A 17,058-nucleotide genomic window follows, 5' to 3' on the forward strand; every position below is an offset into this window, starting at 1 on the left:
CCTCTGGAAAAAAACAGCATGTGCTTGTCAAATCCAAAGCGCATCTGCCAGGAGGTAGAAATCTAAGCTGTCCTGGGAGCTGTCCTTCAGACCTGTCTGGGCACGTAGGAGCAGGCGGGCAAACCCTCCTGTCTTTTACCAGTGTGTTGAGTTGTCTGTAAAAAAAAAATGTTTGGCTGCCAGTTTTCAAAGGCTGGATGTGCCCGGTGGGTGTAGGCGAGTCTGATGTGACCAGGGAGCAGAAAGGGGAGGAGGCAACAGTGGAAGTGAAAATATTTCAGGCTTGAAAGCGTGCCAAGGACAAAAGTCCATTGCAGGAAATGTTCCTGCCCCAGCGCGGTGTAGGATTTTTTCTTCTTTCCCCTCTCGTTCGAGACCTTGAATTGATTGTGTGGCGGGGCCGGGGTCCCGCTGCTCTCCCGTCCCAGTGTTGGCAGCGGGGCGTGTGGAGCCAGCCGCAATAACCAGAGGGCTGCTCAGGGCTCCTTCAGCTGGAGGAAGCAGCGTGGTGCCAGCCTGGGCTGGTTTCTGTGATTACGTCCCTGCGGGTGTGTCTCTTAAAACCCCGCAGGGGAGCGGTGCGGCGCAGGCAAGTGTAAGCGGAGCCGAGCCCGAGCGGTGGTGGCGTCAGCTGAGATGGACTCGGCGTGTCCCCCTGGGGCCTCCACGCAGCCCACCGTGCCCTCCGGACCCGCCGTCTTCAAAACCATCCCCTACGCGTTCATCCTACCGGAGATAGTGAGTATGCCGAGCTTTGCTGCGTTACGGCACCCTGTTAATCAGGGAGCAGCCCCCCAAACGATCCTGAAGACAGTGTTAGTGGGAAATAGCGTCTTTTCTTTTAGCTTATACTGAATGCACAAAGGTGGTCTTCGTGATGTGTTTTTTTGGAACAGCTTGAGGACAAGATACGCTCCAGCTCCATCCCAGAGCCTGTGCAAGGGTCGCCGGCTGCCGTGGGGCTGGGAGAGGCTGAAGAGCTGCCGGCGCCTCCGGGGCAGAAGCAGCTTTAGTAATCGCAGAGAAATTGCTTGAAAAATCAAGGGAATTTTATTCTCTGTATTAAGTCTTTCCAAGGGCTTGAAGGCAGTTGGGTATCTTGTAACCTGTGACATTCCATGAATCTTTCAATTGCTTCTGGGTCCAGAGGGCATCCGGTGGGACTGGCCGAGATAACGGCTGCTGTACTTTGACACGAGACAGCGCTGGCGACGCACACCACCCACGCTCCACGGGCGCAATCGCTGCGGCTGGGCTTTGCCGCGAGCTGCCCGTGCCGACGGGCTCAGCTCCCCGCTGCAAATCTGGGGGAGTTTCATCCGCCGGAGCTGGAGCGGCACAGGGCAGCGTGAGCCTATCCAGCTAACCCTGCGTGCTATTTGTGCACGGTAAATATTTAGGTGGATCCAGAGCGAGCGACTCACTCTGGGCTGGTGCGTGGAGTCAGGAGGAGACTTCCTCCTGCCGTCATTTCAAGCCCAGGAGATTTAACGAGCAGGCAGGGCTGGGCCGATGTGGCCATCCGCCTTTCCCAGATAAAAGCATATTTTCTGGCTTCTCTGCCAAAGCCCTTGGGGTGGGATGTTTCCTTGTGTTCCTTGCGTCAAACACTGAAGCAAACCTTTTGTAAGAAACTTTTTGAAGTATTTCCCAAGAGTGTTCAGGGAGACTCGTGCCAGGCTGCGGTGCCGCTGTTGTGCCGGGATGCTCGTCCGCGCTGCCTGAAGATGCAGGGCTTCCCACGGCTGCTGGGGCCGGCCCGGGAGGGAGGCGAGGGGGGACTCAGGGAGGAGAAGGGGCTTTCTCCATCCCACGCTCATTGGAGGCGCCTATGTTTGTCCCCGGCAGCTCTGCGGGACCTGGGTGTGGATCCTCGTCGCTGCTACCTCCGTCTCCTTGCCGCTGCTGCAGGGATGGGTGATGTACGTGTCCCTCAGCTCCTGGCTCATCTCCCTGCTGCTCCTCTTAAGCTACCTCTTCGGCTTTCACAAAAACAGCGAGAACTGGAGAGTGCTGGTAAGGAGGGGCTAGGACAGCGGCAGATGTTGGCGGCAGCAGTGTGGGCGCAAGACGACCGTGGCTGACGACGGGTTAGCCAGCCAGCTGCCGGCCCTTCGGCAACCAACCAGCCCCTTTTTCCTCCTTTTGCCTTGACTGGAAATGCTGAGGGAAGCTGGGCTATGCCGTGGGTGTTGCGTGGGCACAGGGGAGGCTTCGGCACGGTACGAGGGTTTGGTCCCAGCTCCTGTCTGGCTGTGTGTGTCCTGTTGGAGCACTTGCACGTGCAGAGGATGGACCTCGTCCTCAGGGCACATCAGAGAAGGACAGTCCCGGGCAGGCTTTGATCCTCGCCGCTCCCTTGTTTTGCAGGACAGTTTGTACCACGGCGCCACGGCCATTCTGTACATGAGCGCTGCTGTCTTGCAAGCCAACGCGACCATCACCTCTGAGTTTCGCCCCAGGATGCCGCTTTACTACCAGCTCAACAGCGCCGCATCGGTGAGTCAGTCCAGAAAACCCCAGGCAGGCCGGAGCACCTGCAATTCCCCTTCGGGAGATGCAAAAGCAAATGTTAAAGCCACAGCACAGCCATCCCAAGCCCAGCAGTGTCACACTTGTCAGAGCTTCAGCTCCTCATCTCTGTTGGGTCCTGCAGCCAGGGTGGGCTTCTCAGGGTCCAGCAGCTCATGGACAGCCTGGCGTGGCTGCCTCCTGGGAAATGTGGGGGGCTCTGCCTCTTCTTTGAGGCTGGGACGTTTCCCCAGGCTGAGAGCACTGAGAGGAGATGGGGTTAAGACTCTCCCAGCTGACCCCAGCTTTTGCTGCTCTTCTTCTCGTGCAGTTCTTCGCCTTCATCACGACCTTCCTGTACATCCTCCACGCCTTCAGCATCTACTACCGGTGAGCCCGGCAGCGCTGGCTTCGTCTCTGCAGGACGAGGGCTTTCCCAGCAAGAGGGATGCAGCTGCCTTCCACCGAGGTGTCCCTGTCACGTCACCCACCCTGTGGGGACCGCGGTTGCTTTTTCACTTCATTGAAGGAGGGATTTTTGTACGGTGGTGTCGTGTCGGTGTGCTTGTGGGGACATTTCGTGCCTTGCCCATGGGCTACGCAAGGGGAGGGACTGGGTGCAGGCTCTGAGCCAGCCTCCCACTCCAACTTTCTGCCAAATGTAGATGACCAAGGAAAGGGGAAGACAAAAAAAAAAAGTCACTGTTCCTTCAGCAAAAAAATTGCTTTCTTATATTATTTTCTTGTCTCTGGTTCAGCTAGATCACTCCCCAACACAAAAACTCATAACAATAATAGAATATTGTGTTCCTTGACTTTCGGATAATTTCATTTGGTATATGCAGTACTTAGAATAAAGTGTCTATTAACAGCATCCGACCAAATAGATTTCGACCACTATGTAAGCTATGTTCATTGAACAAGCTAATTTTACTCTGTAAGAGTTAAAAATTTCCTTTCAAAAACCAGAAAATGTTCACAGACTTAGAAAGCTACAACAGACTTTTTAAACAAGTGAATCATAGAACTAACAAACTTCTAGATATAGTATAAAACTACAGCATGGAAAGACTTATTACTACAGTTATTTACAGTAGTTCTTCTCCGGTGTCTGCTAATTGCCATTACAAAATCTGCAGCCGCAGAGTTCAGTCACTGGCAGCGCCATCACCTAACACAGACGTCCCTCCTCTCTGCATCTTCAGCGCTGGAGCAACTGGTAGAGGGAGCTCCCTCCTCCCTCTGCCCCAGGTAATCCTCCGCTTCTGGGATAGCGTTGACTCGCAGTACATCCAAGTAGAGAAGGTAGTCCTGGAGACAAGCTGGCAATGGCAATTCCCGGATAAACCGGTCCGATCGTAGGTGTTCACTCGTTAAAATGGACCGGATCTCAAGACGACAAAGATGAGACAGGGAAGGAATGAAGGCTGAAAAATTAAAACCCAAGTCAAACACCGAACAGGACACCATGGGATTACATCGCCTGCCTACAGTTACCTGGTTTAGCTGGATCCCATCGGAACACCCCAGTCTCTGGCAGATAACGAGGCAGAGTTCTCGATAGTGAAGGGCTGTTGCCTGCTAGAATCAGCATTTTCGGAATTTCCCTACAGGAGCTAGAAAAGTTACCTTAAACTTCTCAAAACAATGTGTCAAAGAATCATTTTATCCTTAATCAGAAAGTTTCATCTACCCAGCCTAGAACAGCTACCCGCTTGGGGAGAGAGACACTCATGCCACCTTACAAGAAACGAAAAATTAAGTCTAGAAGTAAAGCCAGCAACAAAGTAACACAAGGGAAAACACTTTTAGGATGAGTATTAAATGATAGCATGACTCAGTTGGCATATGATGCCAAATGTTCTAACGTGTTGCTAAATAACTTGACTTAGGACAACCACCGTGCCAAAAGAGATGCAAACAGTGCTGTAAATGTGCATTCGCTCAAACACAAACTTTCACATTATAGATCAACTTATCCTGACACAGAACTCTAGTGCCTCCAGACTCTCCTAGAGTGGCTTCTCCATTTATTTTATTCACAAGGAATCTGTAATATTGACTGCAATAATTCCTGTATTTCAGTATTGAAGGGTAAGTAGAGCAGGCATGTAACTCCACGGGGCCGTACATTTTGCAGGCCTCCAGCTGGAGGTATGAACAGCACTTCTTGAACTTTTCTGCACGAACCTTTCATTTTTAGCTTCCTCTGCTCACTCACGTGACCAGCTTATCTCAGTTCAAGTGCCTGGTATTTCTCAGGCGGGGAAGCCTGCCCCTCAGCATGGCAGCTGGCCTGCTTGCCCTGCCTGCTCTCGGCTGCAAGAATGAAAAAGCGAAAGCTTTCAAACTTTCCCCCCTGCTTTTTCCGCTCTGCTTTCTCTCTTTGGCTTTAGTTACTGGATGCTATTACAACACAAATACATTTACTAATAGCAAAGGAAACGAAGAAAGCACTTCATCTGAATGTCCCCAAATAAAACCTTTTTTTTAACTCCAAAGAGATATCCTAATTAGCTCCAAATATTCCAAAGAAAGTATTATTAAATAAAACATTATCACTTCGACAATTTTAAAATTAAAAGAAGAATTTGCTTTGAAATGAGTCACTAAGACATCTGAGCACAATTTTTCAGTCACATAATGCACAGGTCACCTGTATGTTAAAGCTGCTTTTCTGGCGGGTGAATGCAGTGAGCACTAGAGTGTTTTCCTGGACAATCGATCACTGAATCTTTTTGGCCGACACATTTTGATTACAGGAGTGACAATGAACAGCTAGATTTGTAGGTATTTAGCATGATGATTTATATGGTTCGTATTTTAATTACTGTCGAATGCTTACAGAACAGGATAGACACTTCATTGGAAATACAAATCGAATTAAAAAAACATAAAAGCAGTGGGATATTGTCTAGAAAACATAACCAAGTAATGTTGAGCATCTTCCCTTAACTCTTCCAAGAGGCTGAACAAATCATTTCAGGACGGTGCCATACTAATTTACAGTCACTACCCATATTTTATAGCACATGCGCTAATTTGAGGTGGACAAGATCGCCTAGACTGAGAACACCTGCTTGAAACATGCTAGCTACGAACTGAACAACGTAATGAGTAAAATTCATTCAAATACATTTTGCTTGTTTGTTTGTTTAGGGTAACTGCTATTTCTGCTCCCCAGTTTCTGGACAAGCAACGTCTATCGAGTATTGAACCTTCTTTGCCATCGTGCATTAGCACACGGAGCTGCTTCCCACTTACAGCCTGGAAGCTGGCATACACAGAGACTTTTTTTCCTAACTGTCTCGCTTACCAAAATGGCTCTTGGGAGTCCAGGTGAACTTCTCTTTGTAGTCTGAAAGGTCTTGCTCTACGGCTGGAGGAAGTCTCTTCCAGTTCGTGAACTCCAGGATGAAATTAAGGGCATTCTCGCTCACAGAGAAAATCCTGCATAACAAAGACTCCCATAAAATATCATTTTGCACAATCGCATAAATATAATACTGGAAACAACGCATAGAAAGCTTTACTGTTTTCTAACAAATCCTTAGCAACCTACATCCTAAGCCCAGAAACAGAAAACCATTAAAGAGAAATCCAAAGTAATTTTGACAGCAGAAGCCTTTACTAATGTAATTTTACCTTCCTCCATTTCTTTTCAAAAGTAAGTTGGACTGTAAGAGAAAAATATCTGCTCTGAAATTTAAATGCCTCAGTAATAGGCCGCATTCTCCTCTGCGCTAATTTCTTATTCCATTTCCACCTGAATTTTAATAAGGGGTCAAGACACCAGAGCATTATAAGCATTACCATCACTTTTGGGGAAAAAAATGCACATATACTCAGCTACTTCTTTATTAAAACAAAACAAAAAACCCTCAAAATTTGCAGGTGTTTCAAACTCTCCTTCTACCAGAGATTGCAGTTGTATGTATTCAGAAGTCAGTATGATTTACATTTCAAATCTTTAGCAGGTGTGAAGTACTCTTAACAATAGCTTAACTGCACAAAGCGTATAAGGAGGTTTAACAGCAGGTAAACCAACGGCTTTAGTACGACACATGACGAAGAGCCATACAGTTCCACGGGAGAACTTCTCGGCTAGATGTATACGCTCCTGAATTTTCATCTGAACGGAAATCTAAATGCTCTAAACACACAAAAATACCAGACTAAGCATTTTTGATACACTTGCTTTTTACAAGAGATTCATGTCAAAATGATTTTATGTGCTTTCTAGTTTTTATTATTTCATTTTTCCTATTTGACTGGACTTTCATACATTCACTGAAAACCATACAGGAGAGAGATCCGATTGCCTCGCTTTCTTTAAGAGAATGGTGATTTTCCTCTTCCCACCAGTAATTAAAATTGTCAGTGCTCTAGACTGACCAGTTTATGATTGATTATACAGTTGTTTTGCACAAGGAGCCAGAGACAGTTAATGAACCATATGCATAAATGTCATTTACTGTCTATGATCCTCCTGTTATCTTCCAGGGCGGAACGGTTAATATTGAAGTTAAACTTACAAAAACATTAGTTTTGTAGATTATGATGTGATAAGCATTATTTTTTAAAAGTGGATATTTAAACAAAAGGAAGTAATTGGTATAAAAGTATTTGTGGATTATGTAAGAAAATATGAGAAAGCATCATATATGGTATACATGGACAGTGAGATTTGTTCACTCACTGAACTGCAATCTCGTAGTCTGTTTACTTTTCCAATCACTTCGTCTTCTATGAATAAATACGATCTACAGAAGCACAGATATACTGTGCTTTACATATGCTTCTCTAATTACCCTTCAGAAGGCCATCGATGCTTATGACTTAGTGAGAGTCTATTAATCATTAACGAATGCATTTAAAACTACCAATAATATCTTAACCATATCTTAACTATATCTAAAATATAAATCAATATTTAAGTAAATCTTAAAATCCTACTCCTTTCATACAGTTAAGTAACGCATGTAAGGAGTTTATACAACTCGCATTATGTTGTTAACGGCTGACACATGGTAGTAAAGTCTAAGCGTCATCTTCACGCACAAGAAAAAAACACAGAAGAAAATACAAACGCTTCATAATTTTAAATATAAGCTTAATTCTGTATGCCTTATTAAATAGAAAACATCACCACGCAGTTATTTGTATGCGAAAGAATTAAAAACCAACCAAAGAAAAAACGCCCCAGACTGGAGTTTTTGCCACATTATTTTGCATAACACAATCGCTAACTGCATCCGTTTCCTCTCCTCCTGGCCTTGGCCCAGCTTCCCATCCCTCCCGACCTCTTTCTCAGGATTTGAAATCCTTCGTACCATTACTGTACTATACATACACACACGATTTGCAACTAAATTTGGGGGCTAATAGGAGAGGTTTGATTATAAAAATTGCGAAATGATGCCTTTCTGCAGGGTAGTGATAAAGCAATCTCCATTCTGGCTTTCTTCCTAAAAGAAATTTGTCTTACTGAATCCAGCCATCACCCGTCCATGTTTTATTTCAGACTTTCCCTAACCCTCACCATTCCTGATCATGGCAACTGATTATCAAGTACTGTCCTCTGAAAGCACACGTTAAATAACACGGGCAACAGCTCTGCGGATTAGCCTACAATATTTAAGTAAACAAGATAACATTATCTGCTTACCAGAGTCTGCACATTAAATTCACTGGATTAAAACCAGCCAAGAGCAGATGAGGCAGCCATTCCTTGTACTCCTCGTGCACTTTAATTGTGTAATTTATGAACTCCGATAATTGGTCCCCAGAAGGCAGCAAACAGCCCAGCTTCAAGAAGCGTTGAAACAAAGTAAACTTTTCATGGAACAGGCAATATCCCAAATTAATCCCGAGTAAGGTGATCCCGTATTTCAGGAAAATATCAATGAAATAAAAAAACCTATGAACAGCACACAAGGAACAAGCATCCTGTTAGTTCCTCCCCAGAAAACATCTACCATTTCACTTTTTACATCCGAGAAAGCAAATTTCTTCTACCAAAAATCCCCCCAAACCAAAGAAAAACCCAGCACGCCATTCTGACTGCAGTTCTTTCTGGAAAGCATCGGTTTAAAATGTAGAACTCCTTCAGGAGACCCCAGTCCCTACATTTAACTCATTTGTTCTTTTTGTCCTGAAAAGCCTATGGCTCCACCCAGCTTCCCGCCCTTCAAAGCGGGCCTTTCGATCGCCAGTAGAAACTGCCCAAAGTCATCAATTACTGGTGTCCGTAACCCAGAGGCATCACCGCACCGCTGATCCACCACGTGCTTCCTGGAAGTGCCCGCGTGGTGAGGTTTCACCTTAAAAATACGCCGTATGTGATAGGTGGACAAGTATGTGAAAGTATCAAATGATTGCCCCCCAGAACTCAGGGACCAGCCTAACGTTCAGCCTTGTTAAGGGTTTCATTTACAACCAGCTGTGTTTGCAGGACGCTCTGCAACCCACTGAACTATTGTAAACATTTTAAAATGTTTTCAGTAAAAATCAGTTTATCATTATCAATTATATGATATGATAACGAATGAGATTATGACTGATAATTAGTGTGTTGCTTTTTAGTTAGTAATTAGATTGCACATTACTTCTTGGAAGTGGTGATATATGTTACCTGCCTCATTTACAGCACATTTTAGTATTTATCTGGTCTGCATCCCTTCCTAAACTATTTATTACATACTAAGGATAGGACGGAAGGGGGAAAATGGTGTCCAAAGATTTTCAGAGACAACTCCCTAGGAGCGTGCAATGAAAATAAGTAATAACAAACCCTAGGCGCTGCTTCGCAGGCACAGTCGCTGGGATGTGCTTTCACTAGCAACAAAAAAAAAAAAAAAAAAAAAATCTGTCCTTGATTTCCCTCCTTGAAATAAGCCTTTTTAGTTCAAGTAGGATAAACTCAATCTGAATATTACTGGCGTGTTTTCACTTCAGGAACATCATGAATGACTAGCAAGTTATTTATTACAATTATGGCACTGTAGATTGATGGCACATATTTGGTAAAGTTTTTAAAAACTTTCCTAAGCCAACTGTAAGAATGTGCGATTCTATTAATTAATAGCATGCAGCTAGTACACACTTTACAAACACATATATTCAAGCATATTCAGCAAAGAACATCCCAGCAAAGTTAATTCTTTCAACAGCTTTATCCAGGGAGAAAAAAAGTACATCACCTCAAGACCATGATTGGTCTATATTAATTATAACAAGCCTTCTTGTAAAAAATAATTTCTCATATAGCCTCTACGCATCTGTGTACAAGCCTCAGCTGTTTATAGAATTCAGGGCACCGAGGCACATCCTCTAAATGTTAGTATTTTGGCTAAAAACACTTGCAGGTGACAAACTTCTGGAATCTAAGAACCGTTAAAATATTGCATATTTTGGTTTTTCTTCCTTAAATAAAAGAAATCAGAGCAGGTCCCATGTGGAAGACAAGAGGCAAGAACGAGAAACTGAAATCATGATTTCCAAATGAAAGCTAGCCCCAAAAACTATGTTTTTGCATCCGCTGGATAAACTGCTTTTTAATGGCAGTGAACTAAATTCACTACTACCACAAGCTCATTAATTTAAATGGCAGCACATAAGCAATACATTTTGATTCATGTACATGAAATATTCTGTTAGAATCTGAGTTTAAGAAGATTTAAAAGCCTTTATTGAAGATATTTTCCTTAATGCAGCACACTAGCCACGTAATATTACTTCACATTAATATTCCCAAGGAGAAGTGTCTACAAAGGGTGAACTAACCAGAATTCTGGCAAAATATTAAATGATAGACAGCAATCAGCTAAAGAAAAAAAAAAAGTTTTCAAATGTATTCTCTACCACATGAAATTTCTCCGTTGTTCCAAAGCATAAAGCAGTAACAGGTAACTGCTCTCAAGCCTCAATTAAAACGTGAAGCACAATGACATTACAGCTCTATGCAAAGCTCAGAACTGCCCAGAGGTGACCGAGATTTGATTCTCTACCTTGATTTGAGCTGTGCCAGTATGCAACCTTTTGAATGTTATTTTATATATTGAATTAGTTTGGGAGGAACACAAGGCAAGCTTGGGGACAGCAACATCTAGATCTTTTATAGTAATAGCCCACTACCTCCACAAACTAATGTCCCACAGAAAAAGGAAGAAGAAACTTCTGCACTAAAGGGGGGGGGGGGGAAATCAACAATAAGGACATGAAGAGCACCTCATTGACATACCATATATATATATATATATTATATATATATGCGCTTAAAGGCTTTTATCCCTTATTATTTTTCCTCCAAAATTATAGCCTTTGCATTATGAAGTAAGCACTGGTTTATTTCCTGCTGAATACCAGGGGTGCACATCATTCACCAGGCATAAAAAGAAATGGGTCATGATCTAAAAGAATACATCATTCAGTTTCCCAGTCCTCCTTACAGCTAGAGTGTTGAGCTGATTAATTCTGCTTGTCTTATGCACGAGACTGGCCTACAGAAAAAGAAAACGCTATTTTCCAATAACTCATCCTTACTGAAAAGAATTTGGCTACTCAAGAATCGTTTTGATCCAATTACAGCATCGAGTCATGTTCCCCGGAGACAGAGACATGTTGATAAGGCCTCCTGAAAGCATGAAAACTGCAATTATGTTCTACAAGACGACTCTTCAAAGAGCCGAGCTTCCCCTCGGGGATTTCAGCAAGGTTCTTCAGCTCGTGCACGCAATCCAAACCCCACTCACCATTCGGATACTTAAACTCCAGCAGCTCAAGAATTGAGGAAGGAGAGCAGGAAAACTGCACATTTAAAAAAACTTCAATAAAGACCAACATAATTATGAATAGTTTCAAAATATAAGAGGAATACTTACTCTTTTTGGAAGACCATACACATGGGTGAACTGCAGTCGAAGTTAAGGCACTCTTGAGCATCTGGACTGTAGCCTTCTTTAAGTAACATTTCCAAACATTCTTTATTACCACCATACACTGCTGAATACACCGGGCTCACTTTGCCTTTGCCTTTGTCACAAATCCGATCGGTAACTGGTATTAGCAACTCCAGTATCCTGCAAGTATTTGAAAACACTATTTGTTTTGTGGTCTTTTGCAATAACTAATTTTAAATGTGTGGTCATTTTTCATATGGTCATTACAACTTAAGAAGAAAATCCTACCTGTTTTTTCACTGTTGAGTTTGCATAAAGAACAACCTTTATCACTTCATATACAGACCCGTAACAAATGTTGTGCTTTGGCATGGATTTAGGCTGGCAATAAATATTTTAATCTGAATCAGAGACAGATATTTCCTATTATCCAACGATCCTTTTTACAGCAATAGAGTACCTCTGCACATTAAATCCAGACTTCACAGAAGTCTGGAAGCAAACTGAAAATGTGACTTGCAGATAGAATACTTATTTCTGTTCAACAACACTCACTGAGATACTGAAACGGAAAAGTCATTCTGTTTCACAGCTCACACCTCTGGTCCACATCCTTTCCAGCCAACAAGGATTAGTGATAAACACAGATTCCTTTGCTGCTGGAACTTGCTGGCGTTGCTCAGAGGTCGCCAGTTACATATTGCTGCAAAAGCTACGAAGGCAGCGTTTGATTTAAAGACATTTCTAGTACTAACAACTTTGCTAACCCATCTTTCGTTTCTGAGAAAATGAACAAAACCCAGCTTCCTCAGCATCTACTCCAGTCTGCCCTCCTCCTCGGTTTGGAAAGAGGCATCAATGTGATGCACAAACTTTAACGACAACTCGGCTGATGACCTCCTTTTGCTAGGGGTTAAGATCAAGCATCTACTAACAATTTTGCAGTTAGTATCATCATTAATAGATCCGATTTTAAATGCTGTCACACATGTGCACATCATGGGGTTCCTGGGAGATGCCTCTCCACAAATGGCCTGCTACTCTGGGAACTTCCTTCCACTCTGGGTTTTCTGCTATGAAAGCGAGTTATACCGTTGGGATTGGGCAAAGCTAGAAATGCATTTCTGGAAGGATTAAAGGAACTGTTTTGTGGCTTTGATTTTCTGGCTGGTTCAGCTAATTCATTATTTGCATATGATTATTGCTGCTACTTAACAGTCAGGACTATAATTCCAATTAAGAGCTGCTCAATTCATGTATAAAGCATATGCTATTGTTGTTTATATTTTAAAATGTAAAAGTAATACGGCTACTGAGTGAATTGGTATCTGATTCAGCACTGTGGAAACCTCTCTAAACCCATTAGGATGTCGATCAGACCAAGATTAGATGTTGAATTCAAAGTGGTTGTTCACTTTACTGGGACTACTAACAGACATTTAAAATATGAAAACAATTAGAAACGCTAAACTACAAATCAGCTTGAGAACTCTCTTTTAGAGCTGAATATCCTCTTTGTCGATTAGGCTTTTATTACCAGAATCTTTTGCCCGAATGCCTTTTTAATCACCTACTTTTTATGGCCCATTTCAGCCGCTGCGTGAATAGGTAACTGCCAGTTGTCCTCATTGCAGTAGAGGTTTGGATCTGCCCCTTTCGATAACAGCAGTTCCACACATTCGGCGTGGCCCTCCTGCGCAGCAATCAACAGGGGAGTGGCTCTGTCCTTGGCTTGACAGTTTATGTCTGCACCTGAGGAAAAAAGCTGATACTTTACATCACCCCTACCACGGACAAAATAAACAACAAATTAAAGTTAAGCAGTAATTGGTTTTCACAGCGTGACTTCACAACACAACAGGCTTTCCGCAGCAATAAGGAAACATTCACTGGTTTGTTGCTAACTTTTTAAACAGTCAGTGCTTTAACATTAACTCTGTCAAAGACCAGCACAAGACAAGACAACCATGCTGGAGGAAAGGGAATGGGCTAGGCAATCTTTGGATTGCAATTCTTTTTTGAGATTCTCCCCCAGGTATTGGTAGATCGGTTACTACGATTTCTCTGGTCAGGTCATGGCACCCTCAGGCTTAAAATTTAGGCAATTCGTTTCGGTTGTAAGGAGACATGCACTTAGCCATATAAAACTCGGTCATTATGTGAATGAAACTGTTGCTGTCACTTTACGACCGGAGAGATATCTTCACTCAGCCTGAACCATATCCTATTACAAGAGCAATGTCATCAAAATCGGACCACTAATGCAGTGCTATTGAGGGCTTCTTGAAGACCCTGATGAACCTTCACCTTTTCATAGCTTTGATTTATTATTTCCTACCATCACTTGCTGAAAACTACATTAAATTACTGAAACAAGATTTAAGCAATTAAGATAGTTTTGCAAACCCACCTGCAACTAAAATGACATTAAAAACACTAAAATTTGAAGTTATGAAGTGCAAAAGTAGAACTAAAATTGTATCTGGTGACAGGTCGATGCAAGTTTGAGAACAACAAAGCTAAATGAATGATCACTATTACCATGGGATACAAGCAGTCTTAAACTCTCCAGCTTTCCATACTGAGCAGCAACAAACAAAGGTGTAATTCCAAAGTCGTCCTTACATTCCTTGCTTGCCCCTTTCTCCAGGAGTATTTTCATTATCTCAGTGCATCCCTGAAATAAATGTTTTTGTTCTTAACCAACAAAAAAGTGGGCAATTGACATAATCTATTTTTCCCACACATTCCAAACAGAAATAAGAAAAAACGCAATGTATTCAATCATCTAAAGATGTGCCGAAAAATTAACGGCAGAAGAAATTAGACAAGTTTAATTTAATTTTCCACAGTTGCTCATTTACACAATACATACAAATAGAAATTAAATTAGTTTATTAGAACCATTAAGCAAACATATTTCTATTCTGGAACTCACTGATAATGAGATACTAAACAGAACTCTCTCATAAAATCTTGTAAGAGATTCACTTCCCAAATACAACACGTGAGCTTATGAGTACGTGCAATACTTATAATACTTAAATAATTATTGCTTCCCAACACCAACATCTCACGTAGTTTCAGATACACTCTTCGGTGCATTGCAAGCCCTTCAGCATTTAGACAACTTTATGGCTGCTAGGGTAGGTTAGGAAAAATTACTGGATAAAAATGCAAAGAAATAGATAAATTATCACTCAGAATACACCAGTTACATGGAAATTATATGATACACTTACAGGTTACCTGAAAAGAAGCTTGGTGCAAAGAATTCCATCCAGACCAAGAATGAGGTCCCTTAACATTTGCTCCGTGTTGGAGCAGAAACTTTACGACGTCTGCATGTCCATTTTCAACAGCTTCAAAAAGAAGAAAAAAAATCCGTATTAACTGGATTTAAAGAACTCATTGAAAAATTCAAATGGTCTCACCACTAACTTCCTGATGCAATAATCATAATTCTTTTAAACTTGCCTTATATATGCTTACTTGCCTTGTACATTTACACCCCCAAAACAGAGTCGGAGCATGGAAATTTATCCGCAAAAATTTTAGTTAGACTTGTTAAAATTCCACCTACACTGTGCTAACACAGATAACAAAAGCAGGTTTCTCTCCTCCCTCTTTCCTGTGGAGCACGGAGACAATTCTGCAGCAGGCACCCAACTGCACGACAGTCACAACAGCCTCCCGAACTTGTGAAGTCCAGTGGCTATCTTATCAAAAATGCCCTCAAACTTAAACCTTTTAAAAAAAAAAAGTTTAAAACTGTTTTAAACACCTACATAAAATTAATTTCTAATGTGTACATTTAATTTATGCTAATGCATTCATTGACAAAGCCTCCTTTAGCACCCTCATTCATCCTCAAGATTTTGCCAACAACAATTCTAGCAAGGCGCATTTCCCGCGTAACCGTAAAAGCGCGATATGGTGATAAATGACCTGCGAGTAGCTGCTACTCACTGAATAATTTTTAGAGCATTAGCGCAGGAGCTCGCCAAAGGAGTGCCTCGGGCTTGTAGTACTCACACCCAACACAAAGCTGTGCCATAACCCCATTACACAGCCTGGACTAACTTGACCACAAACTTTTTCCTTTTTAAAAATCTCTTGGATACGCACCCCCAGGACCGTTCCTTGGCCCTGTCTAATCCACGTAAGCACTTACACATAGTGTTAATTATCACTATCCAGTGTGCTTTTAATGATGATTTCCCCACAAGTGCTACCTGTTATCAATTGTTTTAAGCAAATAAGCTACGTAGTTGCTTAAAAATAAAATGTGAGTAGACTTGTAAACAAAGGTAATGTAGCAGCCATGATGTTTGCCTGGGTACGGAGGTGAGTAAAACAATAAGCATATTTAATCAGATGATTTAGACTCTGAGGATTCACTATAGCAGAAGTTTTAAGCATTTAATTATGTCAAATATAAATCATAGAAAAAATACTAAAATAATGGATCTTAATTGCTAAACTAGGAATTGCAAAAAGAATAAGAGGTCTTTTCACATAAGAAGTAGGGAGGAATTAAAAAAAAAAAAAAAAAAAGACTTGAAACACCCTCATACAGATGTAATCCTATACCTCCTAGATCTTTTCGGCACTAGAAGGAAACAAAAGGCGATGCAAAAAAACAATTCGCTTTCACAATTTTGTTTTAAAACACAGTCTGAAGCAGGTTTATCCATAAATAAAAAGTAATCTCTAGACCCACTCCATCTCCAAGTCTAAAGCCCAGTATTTAGGCTACAAAAATATGAAAGACGATAGGCAGCGGATGAACTCTGGTGAGTTTAAACTCAGTGAATAAGCTATTCCCCACTCATCAGTTGTTCTGAGATTTCAAGAAAGCTTGTGTCACCTAGGAACAGCGCGGTGGTCGCTTCAGTGGTAACTTCATTAGGGTCAGCCCCAGCTTCCAGAAGAAGACGAATGCTTTCCAAAGACCCGTGGCGTGCCGAAAGGTGCAGCGCGCACATCCCTTCGAACGTCTTTGAATTTATGTAGTCATCAGATGGAGCTACAAATGAGAATAACGAGAAAAGGTATACTTGGCAATAAATTACAAAACACAGTTATTTTCTTAAAATAACCGAGTTATTTGAGATGTGTGGCCCACAGTATATCCATGAACATGCTGTTACCAGCTCTTTCAAACAGCAGTGTCAGTGATTGCTGGCCCTACACAAATACCGCCTTGGACAGAGAGGGTAAAGTAAAATCAAGCGTCATTCACAGACTCCAACACGCTAATTGCTCTTTACCATACTGGTCAGTATCTATGAAACCACAGAGAAATTTACAAAACAAGTAAGAATATGATGAGAGAATGCTATTTAATTTATATTTTATACCGCAGGGGAATTTAGCAGAAAAATCACACTATTTCACATAGAATTTTCCTTACCTGCACGAACTAGCAGCCTCAGACACTCACTGGAATTGTGAGCTGCTGCTTCGTGGATTGGCACCCACCCCCTGTTATCTGGAACATCGATGCTGTATCCCTGCTTAATTAGTTTCCTCAGCATTTTAACATTTCCTTCTCTGGCTGCAAGCCCCACGGCAGAGCATCGATCGGAATAGGCCTCCGTGAAATCCATCCTTGTGTATGGCAAACTCTGCGGGAGGAAGGGGA

At 42.3% G+C, this 17,058-nt stretch overlaps 2 protein-coding genes across 8 annotated transcripts in view; one reads left to right on the forward strand and one right to left on the reverse strand.

Annotated features, from left to right (window-relative positions):
- Nucleotides 1-605: 605 nt before the first annotated feature.
- Nucleotides 606-3,385, forward strand: MALL (mal, T cell differentiation protein like). The gene is made up of 4 exons (XM_009476125.2): nucleotides 606-738; nucleotides 1,849-2,016; nucleotides 2,371-2,499; nucleotides 2,843-3,385. The coding sequence occupies exons 1-4, from the start codon at nucleotides 637-639 to the stop codon at nucleotides 2,903-2,905; spliced, it is 462 nt and encodes a 153-aa protein (XP_009474400.1). The 5' UTR covers nucleotides 606-636; the 3' UTR covers nucleotides 2,906-3,385.
- A 150-nt stretch (nucleotides 3,386-3,535) lies between these two features.
- ASB3 (ankyrin repeat and SOCS box containing 3) overlaps nucleotides 3,536-17,058 on the reverse strand; it is a 30,995-nt gene continuing 17,472 nt past the window's right edge. For 5 of the 7 annotated variants that reach the window (XM_087773763.1, XM_087773758.1, XM_087773756.1 and 2 more), the window contains exons 2-10: nucleotides 16,828-17,041; nucleotides 16,282-16,440; nucleotides 14,661-14,773; nucleotides 13,953-14,088; nucleotides 12,986-13,163; nucleotides 11,394-11,591; nucleotides 8,180-8,431; nucleotides 5,828-5,961; nucleotides 3,536-3,938 (exon numbers count right to left, since the gene is read on the reverse strand). In XM_087773763.1, coding sequence (XP_087629889.1) covers nucleotides 3,679-3,938; nucleotides 5,828-5,961; nucleotides 8,180-8,431; nucleotides 11,394-11,591; nucleotides 12,986-13,163; nucleotides 13,953-14,088; nucleotides 14,661-14,773; nucleotides 16,282-16,440; nucleotides 16,828-17,023 — 1,626 coding nt within the window. In that variant the 5' untranslated portion in view covers nucleotides 17,024-17,041 and the 3' untranslated portion in view covers nucleotides 3,536-3,678. Of the gene's footprint in view, nucleotides 3,939-3,966; nucleotides 4,128-5,827; nucleotides 5,962-8,179; nucleotides 8,432-11,393; nucleotides 11,592-12,985; nucleotides 13,164-13,952; nucleotides 14,089-14,660; nucleotides 14,774-16,281; nucleotides 16,441-16,827; nucleotides 17,042-17,058 lie in introns of those variants that run through there. The other 2 variants (XM_087773761.1, XM_087773762.1) reach the window with 2 other exon arrangements.

Source organism: Nipponia nippon, unplaced genomic scaffold, assembly GCF_047370975.1.
Source record: "Nipponia nippon isolate SJK-2023a ecotype South Korea unplaced genomic scaffold, ASM4737097v1 scaffold_4, whole genome shotgun sequence".
Taxonomy (NCBI): domain Eukaryota; kingdom Metazoa; phylum Chordata; class Aves; order Pelecaniformes; family Threskiornithidae; genus Nipponia; species Nipponia nippon.